A 23,576-nucleotide genomic window follows, 5' to 3' on the forward strand; every position below is an offset into this window, starting at 1 on the left:
GGGGCGCTCGGGCAGGAGCGTTCTGCCGCCATCCCTGTATCTACCCGCCGACACCCGGAGCTCCCCTGCCCCGGGTTCTTCAGCCTTTGCCGACGACCCGGAGGGTGAAGGGCAGAATGGCCACCCCGTGGAGAATCCCTGGTTTTCAAGACCATTCGAGCATCCTGCTTGACGAGGAGATGTGGAAAGCCGAAACCCTTATTCTCCGAACCAAACATTTAATAGGAGGAAATCGAGGACCAGGCCAAGGTCACTCGGAGCCTTAGGTCAGACCCACGACGGCTGAAGCCAAGTCTGAGGGCTTCCCAGCCTCCTCCCCGTTGTGCAGGCTCTATCTACCGCCTCCCCTCCGGGAGCTGTTGGAACTGCTGTTAGCAGAAGGGGGAAAGGCAGGCTCGGTGGGGATTACTCGTGGCCTCGGGAGAAATGACTTTTTTGGTTGTTACCGGAAGACCTAGATGTAAAACAGGAGGGAGACGGCTAATGAGAACCACGTGTCTCGTTGGAACTGCGGGACCCCTGTTAGTCTTGCATTTGTCATGCTTCTGGGAAGCATTTTTATTTGCAAAAACAGCTACTTTTGCACGTGGCTGTTGTTGCTTGTTTCTGCACATTTTAAAAGTTTTACATCACACTTGTAGAAAAAATAAACATGAACAAAATACTTCTCTATTTGATTTACTCGCTCTCTTTGCCCTGGAATGAGATGCTTTGTGTACATGGTCCAAGTTGGAAACTGGCCCATTTGGAGATATTCTTTTATCTCACTTCAGATAAGCAAAATAAACAAGCTCTTCCCCAGTCATATTCCAGTCTTATCTCTTAATTTCTACTCAGGTGCACATCTTTTAGGTCAAGGATTACATAGAAATGAACAATTTGTTTTGCATGGTTCAGGCTGTTTTAAGAAAAAGCTAGAAAACAACTTACCTGATTTTTAAAAAGGTTTTTAATACCTTTAGTTTCATGTGGTGCTGGAGATTGAACCCAGTGTTTCACACACGTTAGGCAAGTGCTGTCTGTACCCCTGAACCTCAGCCCTGGCCCCTTAAAAAGGTTTTTAAACTAAGAAGCAGGTGCGGGTGCAACTCAGTGGTAGAGTGCTTGCCTAGAATGTGTAAGGCCCTAGGTTCAAGCTCCAGCAAACAAACCAAAACAAAAAACTAGGCATTAAATTGTATTCCATGAGGGCACTGGCTCATTTCAGAATTCCCAGTAGACAGAAAAGTTCTTAATATTTGTGGAACAGCTGGGTGCAGAGATATACACCTTAATCCCAGATACTCAGGAAACCCAGGCAAGAAGATTGCAAGTTCAAGGCCAGCCTTTTTGTTTCTAAGGGCTGAAGTTCAGCTCAGTGGTAGGGCACCCTTGGATTCAATCCCCAGTACCACATCCCCCCCACCAAAAAAAAAAAAAAAGTGGAATAAGGGATATTTCATCAGATACACCCCAGGCATATGCATGCATTTTATTTCCACAGATCCAGTAACACTGTGGGCCTTTAATATTTCTTCAATGGTATCTTTTATAAAATGTTAACAAATCCTCTATACATATAAGGATACACATAGACACAGGTAGATATATATGGTTTTATTTCACAATTAACAGAGAATAGCGAGACTATAACTATAAACAGCCAATAATGGGCATCTTAACAAGTTAGCAGCTTCTGTTAAAGTCCAAGCTAGGCACTCCAGTCCACCTAGCCAATCTTCTGCTCCTATGAAGACACCTGAAATGGCTCCTATCAGTTATGCAAAGGCAGAGCATGCCATAAAGCCTCTTACTGAAATAGTTGTCGATGACAAATGATAGCCCCTCTGACAGCCCCACTGTCCTAAAAGCACAAGATCATTTGTTTTTAATATCCTTGAAAATCTGTCTCACCTCATAGAAAAGTGGCCTCCTTCCAGAGAGAAAGGGAGAGGACATGGCTGAGTCCATAACTTCTCTTGCCATGAGAAGCAGGGAAAGTTAGTTTTAGGCAGCATTGCACAGGGCATCTTCAGTCAAGCCTGGCAGGGAGGGAGTGGGCTCTTTTTCCCCTTAACACTCTGCTGTGACCCAAGCAGGAACCTGGGCATACAAGGGCATCACAGAGGGGAGAAGTGAGCAGTAGGCAGGCTCCACCACCCCCACAACCTTACTGGACCATCTTCAACAGTGGCACCACGTGGTGTGATGGAACAACAGCAGGAATGTGTTCACCAGACTTTTATACAGAAGCAAGCCCCTGGGTGACAGGCCATTTCAAGATCAAGCCACTGGACTTATCCCAGTAAGGGATGTGAGGGCTCCAGTGAAAAACAAAAGTGACAAAATCAATCACTCTACTTTGGCCCATTCGTTTGCTGAGTTGGGTGGGGATTTTTAAAACACCTTTTCTCATTTATTAACTCATTCAACCACATAATTTCAGAAGCACCTAAAGATGGGTGTACGAGTTCTGCTTGGTTCTGCAGTTAGTCCTATTTACTGTAAAAGTGAACGCAGTTTTAATTGGTTTTGATTAACGCTGAAGTGTCTGCTACTTAAATCTTATCTCCAAGTAAACGGGACACAAAGGCACTCACAGTCTGCTCTTAAAGTTCTAGTTTTGAAGCCAAGCACTGGAACCAAGTTGGGCCCATTAACACAATACTGTGATTTTTCTATACAAGAAAAGTACTCTGGAACACCACGCAGGGAAAAAGTCATTCTGAACAGCAGAACTAGGAAAGATGTTTGATAAGGACATAGCACTTCAACTGAGATACTGCAGTATGTTCATATCCTCTGATCTGTTGTTTCACAGGTTCTAAAAGTTTTTCCCAAGGAAGCAATCACAGAAGACGAATGTGTGCGTGTACAAGAAGTTCATGGCAGCACTGTTTATAGGAGCAAGAGATTAGAAGCAACCTAAGTGTCCAGTAATGAGGGAGTATAAACGGACTGAGGGTCAATTCAACATCAAGGGAAAGTTATGGGCTGGAAACTGGAAGAGGCCACAGGGAGTCTTCTGGGTGCTGCAACACTCTAGACCTCAACCTGGGCCGTGGTCTCCTGAGGCATGTACATGTAGATTGGCCAGCCGAACAACGCTGTGAAGTGAACCCAAGGTTGGGCGGAGCTCAGCAGAAAAGTGCTTGTCTAGCATGCCTGAGCCCTGGATTCCACCCTCACCTCAAAAAAGAAAAAATAAAGTAAATCTCAAAAAGTAAATAAAAGGAAACACACACACACACACACACACACACATATGCACACGTGTATTTGTGAGAATCAGCCATTAAAAACCAGTACTGAATAGCATAAAGATGGGTGAGATTCTCCAAATTTAATTAAAAAAATGATCAAATGAAGTATATTAACTGCATACATTATGATCTTAATTTTAGTTTTATTAAAATTATACACACAAACACACACTTATGCATGTGATACACAGAAAGAATACTAGGAGAAAGGAAACCAAAATATTACGAGTAGTTCTCTCTTATAAATAGAAGGACAGACAAATTTTTCTCTTAAACTTTTCCCTGGAGTATCCTATTTTCTAGAAGGAACATGTACTGCCTTCTAGCCATCTTGTTAAGTGCTGGGATAGTTCCCATCTTCAGAAGCCTTTACAGTTCTCACTGCCTGCCTGATCATTGTCACTGGCTAATCTGCAGTGAGCCCATAATCCCCGAGACACTGGTGATGGATTTGCTCTCAGGCTGGCGACTAATGGATGAAGATCTAAGTCCCACAGTTTATTTTTGCCTCACTGCCCCAGTCTGGTATCATTATTTTTAGTGAAAAGGAGTAACAACAGGGAATTACATTTATTGAGCACCTATACTGCCTTAAGGTCCATGGTAAGGACTTTACATGAAGACCCTGATGAAACCACTCTGGATAAGTAGGTCCTTTTATCAGACCCCCTCAACTCCGGACTGGGCATGTGACTCCCTTTAGTCAAGAGAATGCAGCACACACCATACTCTGCTTGGTCCAGGTTAAAACCTTAAGAAGGTCTGGCAGTTACCATGTGACTCATAATTTCATTCCTAGAAATCTCTCCCAAGAAAACTGAAAATGAACATTCACATAAAAACTGGTGTGTGTACATGTTCACAGCAGCACTATTCATAATAGCCACCAAGTGCAAATATCCCCAATGCCCATGAACAGATTAATGAGTAAATGTCTACACATTCACACCATGGAATATTATTTGGCCCATAAAAAGGAATAAAGCACTGATACAGACCACAATTTGGATGAATCTTAAAAACATGATGCTGAGTGAAAGAAGCCAGACACAAAAGGTCATAAAGTGTATGATTCCATCTGTAGAAATGTCCAGAACAGGCAAATCCATAGAGACATAAAGCAGATCAGCAATTGCCAGGAATTGGGGAAAGCAAACTGGGAGTGACTGCCAATAGGCTAAGGGTTTCTTTGGGTGGGACGTCATAAAAATGTTCTGGATTTATCATAGTAACAGTTGCCCATCATCGTAAATGTACCCCAAAATAACTGAAATATGCACTTTTAAACAGGTGAACTACATGTGAATTTTACCTCATTAAAACTGTCAAAGAAAAAAAACGATAAAAAGGAAGAGGTGGCCTGGCAGCTTCTGCTTTTGCAGTTTTGGAGCACCAATCCGGCCAGGCTGGTCCAACATGGTCAAGTGCCAGATGTATGAGTTGACAAGTCCCCTGACCCACCCCAATGGACACCATGTGCCCTGTCCCTACTGCACCCTATCCAGTTTGCCAGCCCACAGAGATGTGACCAAATACTTGTGGTCTGAAGCCTCTGAATGTTGCAGCATCTGTTATGCTGCACTACATAACCAAACAACTGCCATTATCATCATCATCATCATCATCATCATCATCATCATCTTGAGAGGGGGGTCTACATTGTTCAAGTGTCCTGGGCTCAAGTGATCCTCCCAAGTAGCTGGACTACAGGAATAACAGTGAGCGTTCCAAGCCTCAGGTTACACGTAAGGGGGAGCCTGAGGCCAGAGAGGAGACTCACCCAAGGTCACTCAGCTCCCCACTGGAGCTGGACACCTCGCCAGATCCTTCCATTTCCAGTGTGCTCAGCAGCCTGTGTGTGTAGCACTTCATGCCTGGTCATCAGCCCCATGGGTTTTTCTCCTTCTGTGAACCTAACCTGGCCTGAATCTTGACTGATGGGCAGTACACACACTTCTAGGCAGCTCTTTCTCACATGGGAATTAAATATTTTTTTTCCCCTGCTTCTCAAGGGTCTTCCATTTCATCTTGCCTAAGCCCTCGCTATGAGGTCCTTGTCACAAGCCAATGTGCATCGCATCATGCACATGCACACGCGTGCCATCCACCTGTGCTCCCTGGGTTCCTCGCCTGTCTTCTTCCTCACCACCCCTGAGTGTATTCTCTCCACACCTGCCATTCTGGGCATCCAAGGGATCTGCTTCTCAGATCACTCATGTGGGCTGGATTTGGGACAGGACGATAAGTCCAGCCCAGAAGTCAGGGTTTCCAAAATCTATGTTCAGGTCCCTTCTAAAAAAACAGCATGGTATTTGCACAGAACCTCTGCACATCCTCCTGTGGAGTCTAAACCACCTCTAGATGACTTGTAATGGCCACTAAAATGTAAATGCTGTGTGTATGGTTATTATCCTGCAGTGCTTAGGGAACATGGAAAAGGAAAAAAGTCTAGGTGTGTTCAGTAAGATACATAATCTTTTTCCTAATTATTTTTGATCCAGTTGGTTGAATCCATGAATGCAAAGAGCCACTGTGCCCAGTCCTGAGCCAGACTCTGAGCCAAACCAGGTATAAGCCATTTCCCCAAAGAGCTAAAGACAAGGGCCGAGGGGCTGGTGTTGAAAGCCAACCAGGACACAGGAAGAAGGGCAGAACGGGTAGAAGCAACACTAAAAGACCCCATAGGACCAGTGGAACTTTCTAGGAACAAAGGCATGAGGTACCCAAACACAGGGAAACACCAAGGATACACCAAAGAAGGATTTCCAACAACAAACCACAGTCCAGCAGGGTTATCTGATGGTATCCACGGGGGATTGGTTCCAGGACTCCCTGTGGACACCCAAATCCATAATTGCTCACATCCCTTCTATAAAATGATGTAGTACTAGCACAGGAACCATACCTGTCCTCCTGAATATTTTAAACAATCTCTAAGTGACTTAGAGTAGCTAATAGAATGCAAATGCTAAAATACATAGTTGTGATACTGTATTGCTTAGGGACTGAAAAGAAAAAACACCTAGGCATGTTCAGGATATACACAATTTTCCTCCCAAACAGTTTTGGTTGGTTGAATCCACAATGTGGACAGCCACCCAAACCTGGTCTTGAGCCACCTCCTCACAGACAAAGAGACTGATGTACAAAGAGGAATGACAACCCCCCCCCAAACCTCTCAGCAAGACAGGGGCAGGGCAGGGCTCCATCACAGAGGCTCTCCACAATCCTGAACTCCAAAAGCTCCATGAGCTCAAAATAGTTTTGTTAAGTTTGAAGGAAACTCAACTAATGGCAAAGTCTGTGCTGAGGCTGTTTGCAGTCTTCACTTCCCAACTATGTGAATGTCCAAATGTTTTGTTAGAAAATATGATGCTTTGATGATAGCACAACCCAGGTCCCATGAGATGACACACAGAATATACAAGCTAAGTATCCCTTATCCAAAATGCTTGAGACACAAATATTCTGGATTTCATGATAAAATATCTTGGGGACAGACCCAGTCTAAAACCAAACTTCATTTACATTTCCTACACATCTTACACACATAGCCTGAAGGTAATTCTATACAAGATTTTTAAAAATTTCATGAATGAAACAAAGTTTCATGGAATGATTTTTCCACTTGTGGCGTCACGTTGGCGCTCATTGTTTGGACACACAATGGGCGCTGCTCAAAAACCAGGGAAGCTCTGCACTCAGAAATGGCCCTCGTGCCTCCAGCTTTAGAAGAGGCCTCACCAGTCAGTGTGTGCTGGGCTCGTTCTGAGTGCCTTCCCCTAGCTCACAGGATCTGTGTCATCAGTCAAATGGTGTGAACCCACATAATGGGATGCAGAGACCCGCACCAAATACTCTACCCTTGCAGGTGGGGAAGCAGTGGCATAGGAAGTAGAGAAGGGTCAGGAGAACCCTGATCTTGCCAACTCCACTGATGACTCTCACAACTTTGGGTAAGTCACCTCCCTGGACCTGGTTTCAACTTCCTCACTGAAAACACTGGGATGGCACCAATACTCCTAGCACGTTAGGTATGCCAAAGGGTAGAGGAGGCATACAAAAAGCAGGGGCACAGGAGGAGTTCTGGTTGTTTTAAGAGAGGAAGTGAAATTCCAGACAGACCCCTACCCTGCCTCTGCCCACCACACACACACACACAACCAAGCCATTCACCAAAGTTCCCCTGTGCTCTTCCTGGCCCCGACTCAGCCTGCAGTATGCTCTCCAACGCCATGAACTTGTCCTCAGGTAAGAGTCTGATAAAACGAGGGAACCATCACCACCCCCAACACCCCCACCCCACCCCACCCCCCGCAGTCCCCTCTCCCCATACAGTTCTGGAACTTCAGTTCACTTTCTATGAACTGGAATGTTGGCCCAAGGCTAAATACTTTGTCTTATCTCATCAAATTTTACAAGGCGAGGTAAGGAGACATGAGCAAGCAGATGAAGATTCCTTGAATTTGAAAAGGGTCTAGGCAATGCACACTCATGAAGATTCAACTGCACTTGTCTCTGAGAGCAACCCAAGCTCTGTGGTGTTAACTCCCAGGGACACAGGAAAGGATGAATGTCTACAAATTCTATTTCTTTTTTGTCTTTTTTTTTTTTTTTTTGCGGTGCTGGGGATGGAATCCAGAGCCATGCACATGCAAGGCAATTGCTCTAGCCACATATCCAGCCCTTTTTGTTTTGAGACAGGGTCTTGCTAAGTTGCCCAGACTGGCCTTGAACTTTCAACTGTCTGGTCTCAGTCCCCAAGCCTGAGGATTACAGGCGTGCACCACCGCGTCCAGCAAGACGTGTTCTTAAATAGGGAAGAGTCAGGATTAGAGATAGGGCACTATAAAAAAGACTGCACAAGCCACTGCCGGCTTGGAATATGGAGGAAATAGGCTGTGGTTCAAGGAGGAAGACACCTGTGGCAGCTGGAAAAGATAAGGAAACAGACTCTCCCCTAGAGCTTCCAGAAGGAACCAGCTCTGCCAAAACCTTGATGTTAGCCAGGTAGGTCACATCTGCAACTACTGACCCCTGGAACTAACTGTAAGAGAATAAATTTTTCTTATTTTGAGCCATGAAGTTCGTGGTTATTTGTTACAGCAGCAAGAAGAAACTAATACAGCTTTGTTTCTATGGTTTGAATGTATCCCCCAAAGTTACATGTTGGAAATTTCATTTCCAAAGCAACAGTATTGAGAGGAAGAATGTTCAAGAGGTGATCATATCATGAGAGCTTTGTCCTCATGAATGGATTCATGCCATTAATGTTTCAGGAGTGGGTTCCTGATAGAGGATGAGTTTGGCCTCTTTCCCTGCTCTTTGGCACTTGTACACTTGCCCTTCTGCCATGGAATGATGCAGCAAGAATGCCCTGGCCAGATGTTGTCCCCTTGACCTTGGACTTCCCAGCTTCCAGAACAGTGCAACACAAGTCTTTGTTTTGTCTCTGTCTCTCTCTCTCTCTCTCTCTCTCTCTCTCTCATACATACACACACACACTCCAGTTTCATACATTCTAACAATGGCATAGACTAAGACAGCTCTATACTGAAAAGCCAACAGCCTCTCCTATAGACATGGCTCAGCCCAGTTAGCACTCTGTTATTTAATATACTTGAAATACAACTATTCCAACCGAGGGACTGGATTTCTTAGCATTAGTTAACTGAAACATCCATGTGTAGCTAGTGGCTACTGTTTTAGACAGCATAGGCCCTGGCTACACAAAGTGAGGTCCAGGGACCAGAAACATCCCGCCACCAGGGAGCAACTTAGAAATGTAGGCCATCATGGCAGCGGTGTGGTTCAGTGGCACAACACATATTTAGCATGAGGTCCTCATCCCCAGTCCCAAAATGAGCAAAAAGAAATGAATCTAGACTCTCAGCCTGCACCCCTCAACCCGTTAGGCAGAATCTACACTTCACGAGTATCCTCCAAGGACCCCTAGGGTTGCTCAGGTCTGAGATGCTGTCGTTGAAGCCATCATCCACTTACACACATACCCTTTCCCGGAGCACCAGGAGACCAAGTCCCTTCACTGCACTTCTCAGGTATCTTCCTTGACCCCACCAGGGATTTTTGTTTCGTTTTGTTTTTGAGATGGGGTCTTGCTATATTGCCCAGGCTGGCCTCAAACTCTTCCTGCCTCAGCCTCCAGAACAGCTGGGACTCCAACCATGTGCCACTGGGCTGGCTTGTTTTGTTTTTGAATGCCCTGAAACACACTATGCCAAAGATATGGACTAATAACAGCTGTTGAATATCTACTACAGGCCAGACCCTTGGCCACCTGTTATGGACTGAATTATGCTCCCTCCTAATTCCTATCATGCAGCCTTAACCTCCTAAGTGACCACATTTGGAGATAGGACCTTTAAGGAGGTAATTAAGGAAAACCAAAGTCAGAATGGTGGGGCCTTAACCCCATACACTGTTGTCCTTACAAGAGAGAAGTACCAAGGTGTGAGCAGAGAAAAGGCCACGTAAGGGGCTGGGGATGTGGCTCAAGCGGTAGCACACTCGCCTGGCATGCGTGCGGCCAGGGTTCAATCCTCAGCACCACATACAAACAAAGATGTTGTGTTCGCCGAAAACTAAAAAATAAATATTAAAATTCTCTCTCTCTCTCTCTCTTTAAAAAAAAAGAAAAGGCCACGTAAATACGGGGTGAGAAAATGGCTGCCTGCAAGTCAGGAAGAGAGCCCTCACCAGACACCAACCCTACTGTTACACTGATGGACTTCCAGCCTCCAGTCTGTGACAGAATTCTGATGTTTAAGCCACCCAGTTCCAGTATTTTGTTACAGCAGCCAGAGCTGATTAATACACCAACTCATTTAAACCTCACAAAGCCTGCCAAGGAGGTCTTTTCATAACAAAATTGACAAAAACAGCAATCACAAATTAAGTGCCTGCTCGATGCCAGGCAGAGTATAGGCACAGACCCTCTATGATGTGGCTCTGTCCTTCACTGTCCCCCACATCACAGAGGAGGACATGGAATTGCAAAAGACCAAGACATTGCCCCAAATCACACTTTATAACTGACAAAGCCCATATCTAATCCACACCACCATCTCACTTTCTGCTACAATCAGTCCTTAACCAGGGCACCCCCTTTTATTCTTATGTACACAATGAACTCTAATTAGAGGCACCAAAGCTTTAATCCCTCTAAAGAACTTATACAACTCCCCACCCCGAACAGTCTGTACTCTTGTGTCCACAACAACTGACCACCAACTGGCACAACAATAATGTGAACTGGACACCAATGAACAGGATCCACACCTGTAAGATGTCCTTTTTTTTTTTTTTTTTTTGCCCATTTCACAGGTCAGCAAATTTTGCCCTCAAGAGCCAGAAAGCAAATCTGTTAGGCTTTGAGGGACAAATAGTCTATCATAAGAAATGAGACCTCCCCTTGTAGCAGGAAAGCTGGAACAGATGAGGTGTAAATGAATGCACATGGCAGTGTTCCAATAACTTGACTTATGAACCAAAAATTTTGAATTTCAGGCTGGGGATGTAGCTCAATGATAGAACATTTGCCTAGCTTGTGCAAGGCCCTCAGTACCATCTCCAGCACTACAAAAACAAAAAAAAAATTTGTTCTGAATTTCCTATACAGTAGTTATCTATAGGGGGAATATTTCAAGACCTCTAGTATATGACTAAAACCATATAGTGTCGAACCCTCTATATATACACTATGATTTTTACTATACGTAGGTATCTACAACAAAGTTTAATTTACAAACTAGGCCCTGTGAGAAATCAACAATAGCTAATACTGAAATATAATAACATACCAGGGCGGGGGGTGTGGCTCCATGATAGAACTTGCTTAGCATGCAGACCCTAGATTCTATCGCCAACACCAAAAAAAGCATACTGCAATTCAAGTTATTTAGGACTAATATGAATTATTTATTTCTAGAATTTTTCTAATTAACATTTTTAGATCCTGGGTAACTGAAACCAAAGGAAGTACTAATAAGGAAGGACTTCTCTAACTTTCTTCTTTTGCTTTTCTGTAATGATTTAAAAATAAAAAAAATCATTGTGTCTCCGGGCTGTGAAAAAGACAGGCTATGGGTCAGATCTGGGCAACAGTTCACCAATCCCAGATCAACAACCCATAGGTCCAAAAGGAAGCCAGCATGCCACATAATGACGTAGTTCTTGTCTTTTTTGTTTGTTTACTTGTTTTGTTTGCAGTGCGGGGATGGGACCCAGGCCCTGCACGTGCTGGGCAAGTACTCCCACTGAGTTCTACCACCACCACCCTGCCCACCATTTTCTCATTGAAAAAAATGTAAAGTCTGAATTTCCAATTTGTTGTTACTGATCTTTTTCTCATCTAGGAATACTTGCTGAACTCTCATTTTCAGGTATTCAAGTGCCAGAGAGGGGGTTCAAGAAAATCAAGTGCTTTTCTCCGTATCATAATAAAAATCCAGGGGATGGTGAAAACAAATCCTAAGTAGAATTTACACCTTGTTTTTTCTTTTAAGACCATGCCTTTTGCTTTATACACATACTGCATGTATCCTCCATCAACACAGGAAAACATCAGGAGACTTGTCAAATATTTCATAAACTCAAATTTGGCTAAGAAAGAGATAATCAAACAGTTGGAATTAAAAGAAAATGCCTAGCTAATGACAGCTTTGCTGGCTTTTCAAATCCAGTCACTTCAGATGACAGCTGATCTCGTTATCACATTGCACTGCTGCTCTGAGAGAATTCGGGAAGCACAAGAAGGGTCTCCCCCACTGTCAAGAGAAAATAAAATTGGGTTTCAGTCTACTAACCACACCACTTGAAAACGGCTGGCTAGATTTTTGGCAAAGTTGATAAAACCTGTTTGCAAACAAATAATGTTTGTTAAGATCCAGACAGCAGGAAATGCAGATTTCAGTTGAGTATTTTGGGGAGAAGGAACACCTTTAGATTCTCTGTCATGTTCTAGCCATCATCTTCAAGGGTTGGTGAATTTTTTTGATAAAGAGCCAAATAGGAGATATTTTCAGTTCTGTAGGCTACATGGTCTCTGCCACAATTCTTCAACTATGTGGCTGAAGTGCAAGAATAGCCACAGTAGCTGTAGACAACATATACAGAAAGGAGCATGGCAATGTTCCAATAAAACTTTATTAACAAGATAAAGCAGTGGGCCAGACTTGACTGTGGGCTGTAGTTTGCTAACCCCTGCTCTAGAGCAGCTGGAACTAAAGTGCAATGAGACTCCCATACAAAGGAAAGACTCTGCAAAATGACAAGGGCAGAGGAAGCAAAAATGGGTTCAAACATGAACCCTAAAGGACACATGGCCAGAGCAGGTGCAGCTCTGTGGTCTTGGAGTTTGCCATATGCGGGTCCTCACTGGGAGTGCCTTCACGCAACACACCCCAGGGTGAGCAGCAACAGGCTGTATTACTCAGAAGTGGTTAAGACCCTCCTGGGGGAGGCAGAGGTACCAAGGTGCAGCCAACTGCTGTCATTTCTCTGCCGTCACAGGGAAACAGTTATTTGGGTGGATCTGAAAAATTTGTCCTCATTCACAGGTTATGTAAACTGAAGTAGCCTGACACTAACATTGCTCTCAGTCACAGCTGATGAGGATCTAGAACCAAGTTCTTTGGTTAAAATAAAGACAAGGGTGTGGGTTGTCCAGGTGCATTTTTCTTTGAGGATTCTTAGTCTAAAGTTGTCAAAGTAGAACTTTTTCAAAAAAGTGATCCCCAAGAAGCCATTAGGGAGGAATACGGAAATGTTCCATCAAGGTGTTATTTATAACAGACAAAAAATGTAGATAATACAAGTGTCTATCATCTGAGGACTTGCTAAACTAATCATATAATGTCCTTACCATGAAGTATTTGCAGTTAACAAGAATGACACTGTACGGCTGGAGATGTAGCTCAGTGGTAGAACACTTGCCTATGCATGCAGGAGGCCCTGAACCTACTCTCCAGCACCACAGGGAAACAAACAAACAAAAGGATATTGTAGAAAAAGGCGTATTTGTTGATATGGAAATCTGGTCACATTATCAGGTGAGAAAAGCAGACAGGAAGATAACTAAGATAACATACAGCATAAAGAAAATGATGTACTACACTCAAATAGCACTGCATGGAAAAGAGCCAGAAGGATGTGCACCAGGTGAGTCTTTGGGGGCAATATGCAGATGGGTGATTTTTTCCTTCTATCAAGTTTCTATTTTATAATGTTCTGACAATAAGTATGTATCAGTGGTAAGAAACTTCCAAACAAGTAAAATGAACTAAAGCCACAGTGATGGTAAATTCCAATGTGCCCTTCCAGGGTCTCTGCTCCAAGCATGAGAGAAGCTAATGAGGGTCACAACACTGGTAATAATTGTCGCATTGATAACAGTGGCCAAAGTACAATGTCAAGTCCAGCAAGAAGGTCAAGGTTAAAGAGAGAGTTATTGAAATAAGAACCATGAAATTTCTCTGGACGCTGGGAAAGTATAAAGGGAAGGACGCTAGATGAAACCAGCAGAACCCACACTGCCTGACCCACATCAGAACTGTGTCACACACACAGACCTGCGCATGTAAACCGGGAGGGGAAAGTGAAGACAAAAGGTTTACCATGCCAGAGGCAGTTCCAGTTTTCAATGTTAGGGCCAGCCTGTACCAGTGCAGGTGGATGGAGAGAGGAAACACCCGGTGATGACACCTCCCGGTGTCAAGCGCTCACAGGCAGCTCGTGCCTCACAGGCAGCTCGTGCCGACAGGCTCCTGGCCTGTGTTCAAGTTTGCAGAACCTCACATCCCAGGCCAGCATGAGCTGCAGGCCTATTAGAGTCTTGGGAACTGAGGCTTCTAAAGGGGAAGCAATTAGCCAGGGCCCCAGAGATGGGAGTGAAGCCACGTCTCACTAACCCACATCTAACTAACTGCATGAGCCATTCAACTGAGCCGGACCTCCCAAAATTCAAATTTCAGTAGCCTTCAGAGTCCAATGAAGGCTTCTGAAAAGCTTCCTAAAGACGCACATTCAAGGCCCTGGGTTCCATCCCCAGCACTGAAAAAAAAAAAAAAGAACTAGACACATTCAAACATTCATGAGGTTCACTTTCTAAGATGTATAGCAGCCAACAGGAATGTGAGAAAGCCACTGTTTATATAAACTTAACAATGAGATAACAGTTCTCTGGCACAAAATACAACTACTGAAACAAAACCTCCACTGAGAGCATTCCTTCTTAGCACACAATTCCTCCCCCTCACAGGCCAATGCCTCGCCTCCCAGAAGCCCCAGCTCCAGGCTGAAAAGTCAGAAAGGGGCCCTCTAACCATTCGCATGGCTGAAGGAGGGATGGGCAACACCTTGGCCTGTGTGTTTATGACAAGAACAAAGGCCCAGATCTGGCAAAGCTGGTAACTGAGTAGCCATGAAACTGAACTTGACCCTGGTCTAGAAGGTCAAAATCACATGTGCCCAATTCTTGATCACCATTTATCAAATTAAATCTAAAAGGGAAAATCTACTACCAACTATCTTCTGACTTCTTGACAGCCTTCAAAATGAATCTTGGGTGTTTTTCCCAAGGTTATTCGAAATGTTTCAAGTTGGAAGTTGATGTCTTGGCTTAAAAAAAAAAAAATGTTATAATCATCTAGGTGTGGTAACATGTACCTGTGGTACCAGCTACTTAGGAGACTGAGGCAGAAGAAATACTTGAGCCCCAAAATAGGAAATCAGCCTGGGCAAAATAGTGAGACTCCATCTCAATAAAAAAAAAATAAAAAAAAAAAAAGTATAAACAAAAGTTCCTTTTTAGAAATGAGCTTTATTTTCAATGCTATTGAGTTCTAAAAACCTGCATATTTACTTTTTTTTTTCCCTCCAGGTTTACCTACATGTCAAGATTTCAAAAACCAAAACAAACAAATCAGATTCAGGATGCCAACCACCAATGTATCCTTTTAGCAATGAAACCAGAACTCCCTTTCAGAGAAACTTCTGGAGCAAACACTGTATTTCCTAGATCAAGACTCAATGTTTTTCCAAACTCAAAACCACCTATATGAGAAGCAACTTGAACTTGAGCTTTCAGAATGTGGTGAGTATCACACAATGAAATCACTCTCGTCTGTGCGGGTGTGCAAGTGGCTCCCAGAGTCACTTTATTTAACAAAGGGCTTCAAAGCAAAGAAAATTTTCTCCTAACACTCCCATCAGACACTGCCAGCCATCCCCACTCCTCTTCTGCAACACTGGACAGTGGCCCACCCCATCCCTTTTACTAACAGTTTAGTGTCTAAACAGGAAGGTTGGTGTCCCTGTGACAGGTGCCCTGCTCCTTAAAGTCCTGGGGATGACCTCGACTGCTTTGAGTGGCCAAGCAGACTATCACTGGGACGGGGGAAGAATCTGAAATCAGGACCCTGGCTGGCCCCAGAGCCACTGTCAGATTCAACAGGGAACACGGAACTCACTGTTATTTATAAACACCGCCCGAAAGAGGTTGCTTCAAACTTAAAAGCCAACTCTTCTGCTCAGACCCCTGGATTAAAATGATTTTTAAAAATTTATACAATTCTAACCAAAAGGATGGTTATTAAAAATAAAGCAAGAAATATCCCAAATCAGACTTCTTGTGAAAGCTTGACACAGAAAGAATTCCAATGCGATGGAATGACCCAGACACGTTCTCTCCTCTAAGGGGAATGTCACCTTATCAGGCCCCTTACGGAGACCCTCCTGAGACCCCTTAAGTCGACAACATTCCAATTCAGAGGCCAAAGTGAAATTATCTTTGAAAACAGTGACATGGCTGGGAAGCCACGTGCATTTTGGTGAATATTTTTCCACCCACCACGAGCTTAGGCTTTCTGGGAAGGTCCCTGGTTTTCTGATCAAAAACATTCTTGAAGTCATCAGGAACGGAGAAATGAAGACTTGACATCCGGAAAAATGAATCCTGGGTTCTGTATTCGGGGCTCAAGAGCCAAAGAGTCTGGAAAAGGCAGAGGGCAGAATGACTGTGAGGATGGGAAGCCATTGGTCTAAAAATATTCTTAGAGATTATTTTATTTTATATAATTCTTTGCTCATGCACAATATGTGAATGTAGTCAACCATACTGTACTATTTACTTACTTCTTAATTTTTTTTTCTTTTTTGGTACTAGGAATTAAACCCAGGGGCACTTTATTACTAAGCTACACCACCAGCCCTTTTTATTTTTATTTTGATACAAGTTCTCAGTAAGTTGCTGAGGGTCTCACAGAGTTGCCTAGGCTGGCATCCTTGAAATTCTCCTGCCTCAGCCTCCCAGTCATTGGGATTATGGCGTGCACAATCATGCTCAGCCAACAGATTTAACACATTTCAAAGTAAGTTACAGATATCAGCGCCACTGATCCCTAAATACTCACAGATATTTCTCCCCATAATTCAAGTTACTTTAGGATTTCCTAAAATTTCCAAAGTAGCTTAGGTCAACTGATACAGGGAATACTGTACAGGGAATACTGAGCTGTGCCCTGGGCTCTGCCAAATTCCTCAGCGACTGCAGCAGTCACTGCCATGGACCCCAAGAGTGGATCCTTTCAACCCCACGATGAAGGTCTGCCTCCCATACTCAGGTGCTCAGTCAGTTTACTTCCTACAACACGCACCAGTGAAAAACTGTCCGGGAGTCATCTGACCTTCTTTACTTTCAAAACATTTCTGCATTCTCACAGAATCTTTGCTAGCAACCTTTGATAGCATCATGACAGTTCACAGCACAAGAGTTCTTCAAGTTACCTAACCCTTCCCCTGTTCTTGGACATTTCTAGACTTTTTGTTTTGAAAGTGTCATCTTCGTAAAGGGATAATGCATGGCCACCTCCTGCCCTTTTCTCAGTACTAGAGTTTGAACCCAGGACCTCATACATGCTAGGTTAAGTTCTCTACCACTGAGCCACATCTCCAGCCTATTCAATTTCTATTTTGAGACAGCATCTCAGCAAGTGCAGGGGCTGGCCTTGAACTTGAGATTCTCCTGCCTCAGCCTCCATTATAGACATGCACCACAGCACCCAACTTTACTTTCTAATATACTAGGAAAGTCACTCACTGCCTTCCTGCATAAAGTCTCTCCTTCTTCTCCTTGTGCTGGGGATGCAGAGCTACATCCCCAACTGAAAGCCCTTTCTTAAGAGAATCTTCTCTCACCCAAAGCCCCCACTGAAAGAGCTGGCCTAAATCAGAGGTTTACATGCATTCTCTGTCAGGGGCCACAAAGTAAACAGTACTGGCCTCAGGACCTTTACGCATGCTACTTTCTGTGCTGCCATGCTTTTTTCTCTAGCTCTGCAAATGGCAGATTCCTTCTGTCCTTTAGGTCTTGATTTAAGAAGCACTTACCCAGAGTCTTTCTTTCCCTCATCTCTGAAACTGGGAGCTCCCTTCCCACTTGCCACCTCAACCAATTGTTTCCTTTTTGCCTTTTTTTTTAGTTCCATATCCCACCAATTTTACTGTGCACTTTCTGAGGGCAAGGACTATGGCTGTCCTGGCCTCAGCCTTCAGTTCAGAGTACAGCCCCAGATGGAGAGTGAATACATGGGCACCTAGAGAGACAAAGGATGGAGTCGCCCAACTCAGTTCCACTTTCTGTGAGTCCTGGTTACACTTCCTACACTCAAGTGCAAATTCCTTGATCTGCAATCACAAGCCTCTTTGTTTCTGGGCAGGACTCATTCATGCTCCCAAACTGACTGGCCAAGCAGGACACCTGGAGAAGGGTCTCTCTGGGAATATGTCACGGTTCTCATTCTGGGATCTAAAAACTTTCCAGAGACCCAGTCGAATCCCTTCTCCCCAGAGCTGCTAAATCCTGGAACCACCCCCAGATAGCCACAAGGCTGGCTCAAGGACCACCCAGCAACCCTGAATTCAGTATCTCCAATGCTCAGAACAGTTAACATTGTGTCCTCGTCCTTTTCAGGGGAAGCACGTGGGGACGGACCAAGTGAGGCCTAGAACTTAGCGTTCATTTCAAGTCCATTTACTGTGAATCTCATGATTCATTAAAAAAAGTGTTGGAATCATGATCCCAAGACTGGAAAGAAAAGCAATCTGCTTGGGTTTTTTTGCCTCATGAAAAAGTGAAGGTGACCATAAAAACAAAAATAAACTTTGGATATAGTTCTTCTGGTTCTAGGAAGGCTGATGGAGTAGGATCTGGACCTTTTAAGTCATGTTTTCCACCTCAGCAGATGCCAAGTATAGGCTGAGACCAGTAGAGGTGGCAAGAGGGGACAAAGCCATGTGGGACCTGGAGGACACCATGTTCTAATAGAAACTCCAACCAGCCAGGCAGGACTTCAGACTCCAGTTTTCTCACTTGTGTGGAGAGTTCTTACTTTTTTGTTTTCTTTTTGGTACCAGGGATAGAAACCAGGGGTCCTTAGCCATTGAGTCACACCTCCAGCCCCCCCCCCGCCATTTTTATAACCTATTTTGAGAAAGGGTCTCACTAAGTTGCTTAGGGCCTTGCTGTTGCTGAGGTTGGTTTTGAACTTGCTACCCTGCCTCAGCCTCCCAAACCGCTAAGATTACAGGTGTGCACCACTGTTTCTGGCAAGAGTTCTTATTTTAGAAGCAAAAACCATGACCCAAAAGTGCTGAATGAAATGCCACAGAACGCCCATGAGGTCATGCATTCTCATTCTGGTCAATGATGCTGAGAAGACAGGAAGGGGATGGCGGGGCCAGACTTACACAATCATGCAGAACATCATGAAGACGTTCCAGAGGGCGATGAAGATCCGAAAGTATCTGAGGCTCAGTAAGAATTCCCGGATGTTGTCCCCTAGAGAGTAAGAAAGCACTTTTATGGCACTGTCCACTGCAGTGGGCTTCTGTGATTTCTGCCCAGCCTGCACTCACGATCCTGACCCTCCAGTGGCTGTGTGGCTTTTCTCTGCATTCCCCCACTCTTAGCTCTCAGGCCATTTACCTGACAGCACAAGGCCCAATGCCTCTGATGGGCTCAGAGAGGGTCATGTGCCCAAGTCAGTCCAGTAAGAGATTCCCCTGAGACTTTTGCCTCAACTACTCGGAAAAAGTCTCTCATTTTTTGTCAGGTTTGCTGGGCTGGGAAGTTTTAAGCTCAGGGCCCTAAGACAGGGGTCAAAAAACTGGCCCACAGGCCAAATCTGGCCCCTGCTGCCTGTTTCTCTGTATGGTCTATGAGCTGAGAATGGCTTTTACATTTTTTTTCAATTGGCAAAAAACATCGATATTTTGTGAGACAAGTGGCATACAGCCATGCCCATGCAGCTATAAATCACCTCTGGCTACTTTTGTACCATCACAGCAGAACTGTCCTTGTGCTTGAGACCAAATAATTCAGAGCCTCAAATATTTATCTTGTGGCCCATCACAGAAAAACTTGTTCAGGAGGCTGAGGCAAGAAGATTGAGAGTTCAAAGCCAGCCTCAGCAATAGCAAGGCATTAGGCAACTCAGTGAGACCCTGTCTTTAAAATACAAAATAGGGCTGGGGATGTGGCTCAGTGGTCAAGTGCCCTGAGTTCAATCTCTGGTACCAAAAAAAAAAAAAAAAATTGTCATTCCCTGCTCAAGGATCATCTTTGCCAACACAAGTCTGGTGACACAGGAGAAAGGAGAATTGAGAGCTAGAGAGTCAAAAGTTAAGAGGGCTGGTATGAGACCTGGACCCAGGAGTACTAAAGTCAATTCTACTTTAATCACTTTGAGCTGACTCTGATGTATTTTCAACTGAAAGCTCCCAAACTCAGGCACGTAAACATGGGGACAAGGGGTCAAACTGCTTTGAGGAAGCTTACAAGCTCTGACTGCAACCATGGAGTTTACTGCAGTTCAAATCCTGGCTCTGCACTTCTGCACAGGTGACCTGGGCTGGTCCCTGGACTGTCTCTGCTCACTTCCTCCTGTACAGGTATGGGTGGGTAGCTGAGAAGACCTCGGCACAGTGCCTGGCATACATGGAGCTCTGAACAAACGCAGCCACTACAGTACAGGGGTCAGCCCGGCAAGGAGAACGGGGATGAGGAGCACTCCCTTCAGGGCACAGAGGGAGGGTTCTGAATGGAAGGAGGCTTGAGGGAGGCAAAGCGTGTGGGAAAGTGGCAGATCCAGAAGTACACAGCAAACTCCTGTCCAGGTGCCCTTCTTGCCATTCCTGTCTCTGACACCATTTCTGAGCCCTTGTGCCACCACAGCTTTGATTTAGAACTGTGAGGCAAATCCCAGAGCCTGGATTAGTGTCTCCCACGTTGTAGGTGGGCAATATATGGCTGCAGAATGCATGCACGCATGAATGAATGGATGGATAGCTGATCAAGTGACTGAGAATACAACCTCTGCAGTCCAAAAAACCAGTTTCCAATCCCGATTCTGTCACTCATTTGTTGTGTGGCCACAGGCAAGTTGAGCCATATCTACCTCTGGCCCCGGTTTTCTCATCTGTAAAATGGGAAAATGAGCCATACCTTTCAGGGTTGGAGGTGGAATGAAACACTGGCCGAAAAATTCTAACAGGGCAGCCACCCAGCAGGGCCCTCAATAAAGGGGAACTTTTAAACTGTCTACAGTTCTGCTCCCCACGCATCAGCAGCCTTTACCTTGGCTGTGATACCTCAAATGGCCTCCCGGCACACACTCCAAATGGAGCTGCAACCCCATCAACATCTTGTGACTCCTGACATCACCTCCTTTACCACCTATTTCTTATTTAATAAATATTTATCCTGCCCCAAGGTAAATTCCATGAGGTAAGGACTACATCTGCCTTGTTCCCTGCTTTATCCCAGCACCCAGAGCAGTGGCTGGCAATGTAGTGGATATTCAAAAAACGTCTGATTGATTGAATGAATGAATACAAGTTGTATACAGCTTTCATTTGATTCTCAAGAGTCACATAAATAAATTCAGTAGGAAATGTAAAATTCTGGGGCCTCCAGAAGCTGTGTAGGTAAGAGGATACAAATATGAAGGGGCTTGGGTCTAGAATGAGGTGGAGTTCCAAGCCCTGTCTCAATGAGGTTCTGTTTTTCAACCCTACTCAATGGATGCCAAGAGAGCTCCTAAATCCCAAGCTGCAGGATTGATTTTCTGATCTTTTTTTTGTTTTGTTTTAAGAATAATCAGGGGGGCTGGGGATGTGGCTCAAGCGGTAGCGCGCTCGCCTGGCATGCGTGCAGCCAGGGTCCGATCCTCAGCACCACATACCAACAAAGATGTTGTGTCCGCCGAAAACTAAAAAATAAATATTAAAAAAAAAAAATTATCTCTAAAAAAAAAGAAGAAGAAGAATCAGGTATCTGAACTTTTATATAAAAACCTCCCAATTTGGCAATTAATTTAAAAAGCACACAAGTCTGAGGCACTCTGAAAGCAACAGGGATGGGTGGAGCTATTCATTCATTCATTCACTCACATGAATTAACATGCCGCTCTCTGAGGACACGGGGAGGGGATGAACCAAGACGAGATTGGGCCCCTCCTCTGGAGTTTACAATCCAGTGCTAGGGGCAGACATTAACCAAATGATAGCACACATAATGAAAAATTATAACCATTGAAACAGGAATTGAGATGAGTGCTGACTTATCAGAAAGGGTCTCACAGAAGAAAGCAGGAGGTGCCAGAAGTGGGCAGACGAAAGAACACACCCTCAAGTCCCAACCCACTCTCACTCACATACGCTCAGTTAGAAGGAAAACTAGGTAGGATATGGTGAGAAAGAACCATACTCTCCTAAGTGAACAGTGCGATTGCAGGGTGCAGAAAGAAGACCTTACCTGTACTGGGCTCTCTCGACTCCTCCCCAAAGCCCTGCGTGTCCTTCTTTTTCCTTTAAACAGAAGACAGACCATGTCCACTTTCAATGGGACATAAAGAACGCTTGGTCCCCTGACCCTGCAACACAGCTCAGAAGGCTGTGATTACTAAGCTTCGGACACTCCTGCCACTGTCATGCTGTGTGACCTCGAGTGTCTCTGGGCCACCACCTGCACGGCCCATATAAGCCACACCCACAAGGTGAACAGGGTGGTCCAAGGGCAGCGAGTATGTGGCCGAGGGTCCAGGGCAGGGCTGTTTCTGGGAGAAGGAGGCTGAGGCTCCCAGAGGATATGAGCAGGAGACCGGATTTAAATTTCCGTAGTGTTGCTGAGGGTCAAAGGAAGAAAAACCAGGGTGGAGGCGTGACAAGAGGGCGACCCAGGGCTTGGGGCGGGGCCTACAACGTGGGGCGGACTTACGCCGCGGGGGCGTGACTACGAGCTGCAGGGTGGAGGCGCAGTCTGAGCGCGGCCTACTCACAGTTTAAAGTTGAGCACGGCCCCAGCGTTCATCAGCAGCGTCCTGCAGAAGGAGAATTACGTTTACTAAGGCCGCCCCTCGCCCCATCTGGCTGTCTCTCCCCATCCTCTGGCCCCTCTAATTACCCAAACAGCAGGATGTCCCCGATCATCGTTACAGCAGAAGTACCCGTCAGAACCGGAAACGGAAGCCCCAGGAAGGGAGGGGAGAGGAGTACTAATCGACCAATCCTGGAACAACTCTGGCGAGGGATGGCCCAATCGAAGGCCGCGGCAGGCAGGGTCCCGCCCTTTGCAGGCCAGGCCCCTTTACGAGCGAGCGAGCGCCCCTCCTCGCAGGGGAGGCCTATTGCGTCCGGGCAGGAAGGGCGGGGCGAAAATGCTTCTTCGCCTCAGAGAGAGAGAAGCCTTCGGGGGGGTGAGGGCGCTTTGGAAGAGTGCTGCGCATGCGTGACCTACCACCGGAGGATTAGTGCAGCTGCAATTCTTTCTTCCTAGCTGGGTCCGGGCTTCTGCAAAAAGGAAGCTCCGGATGCCTGAGGAGCTGCCCGGAGGCGGGTTCTGTCACAGTGGGCTCCTCCGAAACGGAGCGCTCCAATGACTGGACTCCAAAAGGGGGTCCTCTGGGCCCCGGGGGAGGCGGGGACTCTCAGCCGGCACCGAGGGTCCCCACTGGGCGGTCCACAGGGCAGGGGGGTCTGACTTGTGGGTCCCTTGGAGGTTTGTGAAAATCCTGATTGAACGGGTCCTGTGGGACTTGGGGGTTTCCCCTGGGTTCCACAGGGGACGGATGTCCTGACTGAGGGGGTCTCTTGGGGAGCAGGGGTCATGCGTAGGGTCCTCAAACGACAGGGTCCTACGGGAAACAGTGTCCTAGCCGAGCCAGGCCCGCAGGGACGGGCGTGCCGCTTGGGTGGGCTCGGTGAGGGACAGGTCCCCGAGTGGGCAGCCTCTCCCGGCCGACTCGCCCTCCATGGGGC

The 23,576-nt window shown here is 45.5% G+C and overlaps 2 protein-coding genes across 5 annotated transcripts in view; one reads left to right on the forward strand and one right to left on the reverse strand.

Moving 5' to 3' along the window:
- Positions 1–22,821, reverse strand: part of LOC107145323 (small integral membrane protein 7) — a 73,993-nt gene extending 51,172 nt beyond the window's left edge. Inside the window, exons 1-5 of one of the 4 annotated variants that reach the window (XM_015489221.2) lie at positions 22,723–22,821; positions 22,598–22,639; positions 22,075–22,127; positions 19,008–19,098; positions 15,388–16,251 (exon numbers count right to left, since the gene is read on the reverse strand). In XM_015489221.2, coding sequence (XP_015344707.1) covers positions 16,236–16,251; positions 19,008–19,098; positions 22,075–22,127; positions 22,598–22,639; positions 22,723–22,748 — 228 coding nt within the window. In that variant the 5' untranslated portion in view covers positions 22,749–22,821 and the 3' untranslated portion in view covers positions 15,388–16,235. Of the gene's footprint in view, positions 1–15,387; positions 16,252–19,007; positions 19,099–22,074; positions 22,128–22,597; positions 22,646–22,722 lie in introns of those variants that run through there. The other 3 variants (XM_048794802.1, XM_048794804.1, XM_048794803.1) reach the window with 3 other exon arrangements.
- A 252-nt stretch (positions 22,822–23,073) lies between these two features.
- The window catches only part of Tmem38a (transmembrane protein 38A), a 19,340-nt gene continuing 18,837 nt past the window's right edge, over positions 23,074–23,576 (forward strand). Inside the window, exon 1 of the mRNA XM_048794806.1 lies at positions 23,074–23,316. The gene's annotated coding sequence lies outside the window, so the exon portion shown is untranslated. The remainder of the gene's footprint in view (positions 23,317–23,576) is intronic.

This window comes from Marmota marmota, unplaced genomic scaffold (genome assembly GCF_001458135.2).
Source record: "Marmota marmota marmota unplaced genomic scaffold, marMar, whole genome shotgun sequence".
Classification (NCBI taxonomy): Eukaryota; Metazoa; Chordata; class Mammalia; order Rodentia; family Sciuridae; genus Marmota; species Marmota marmota.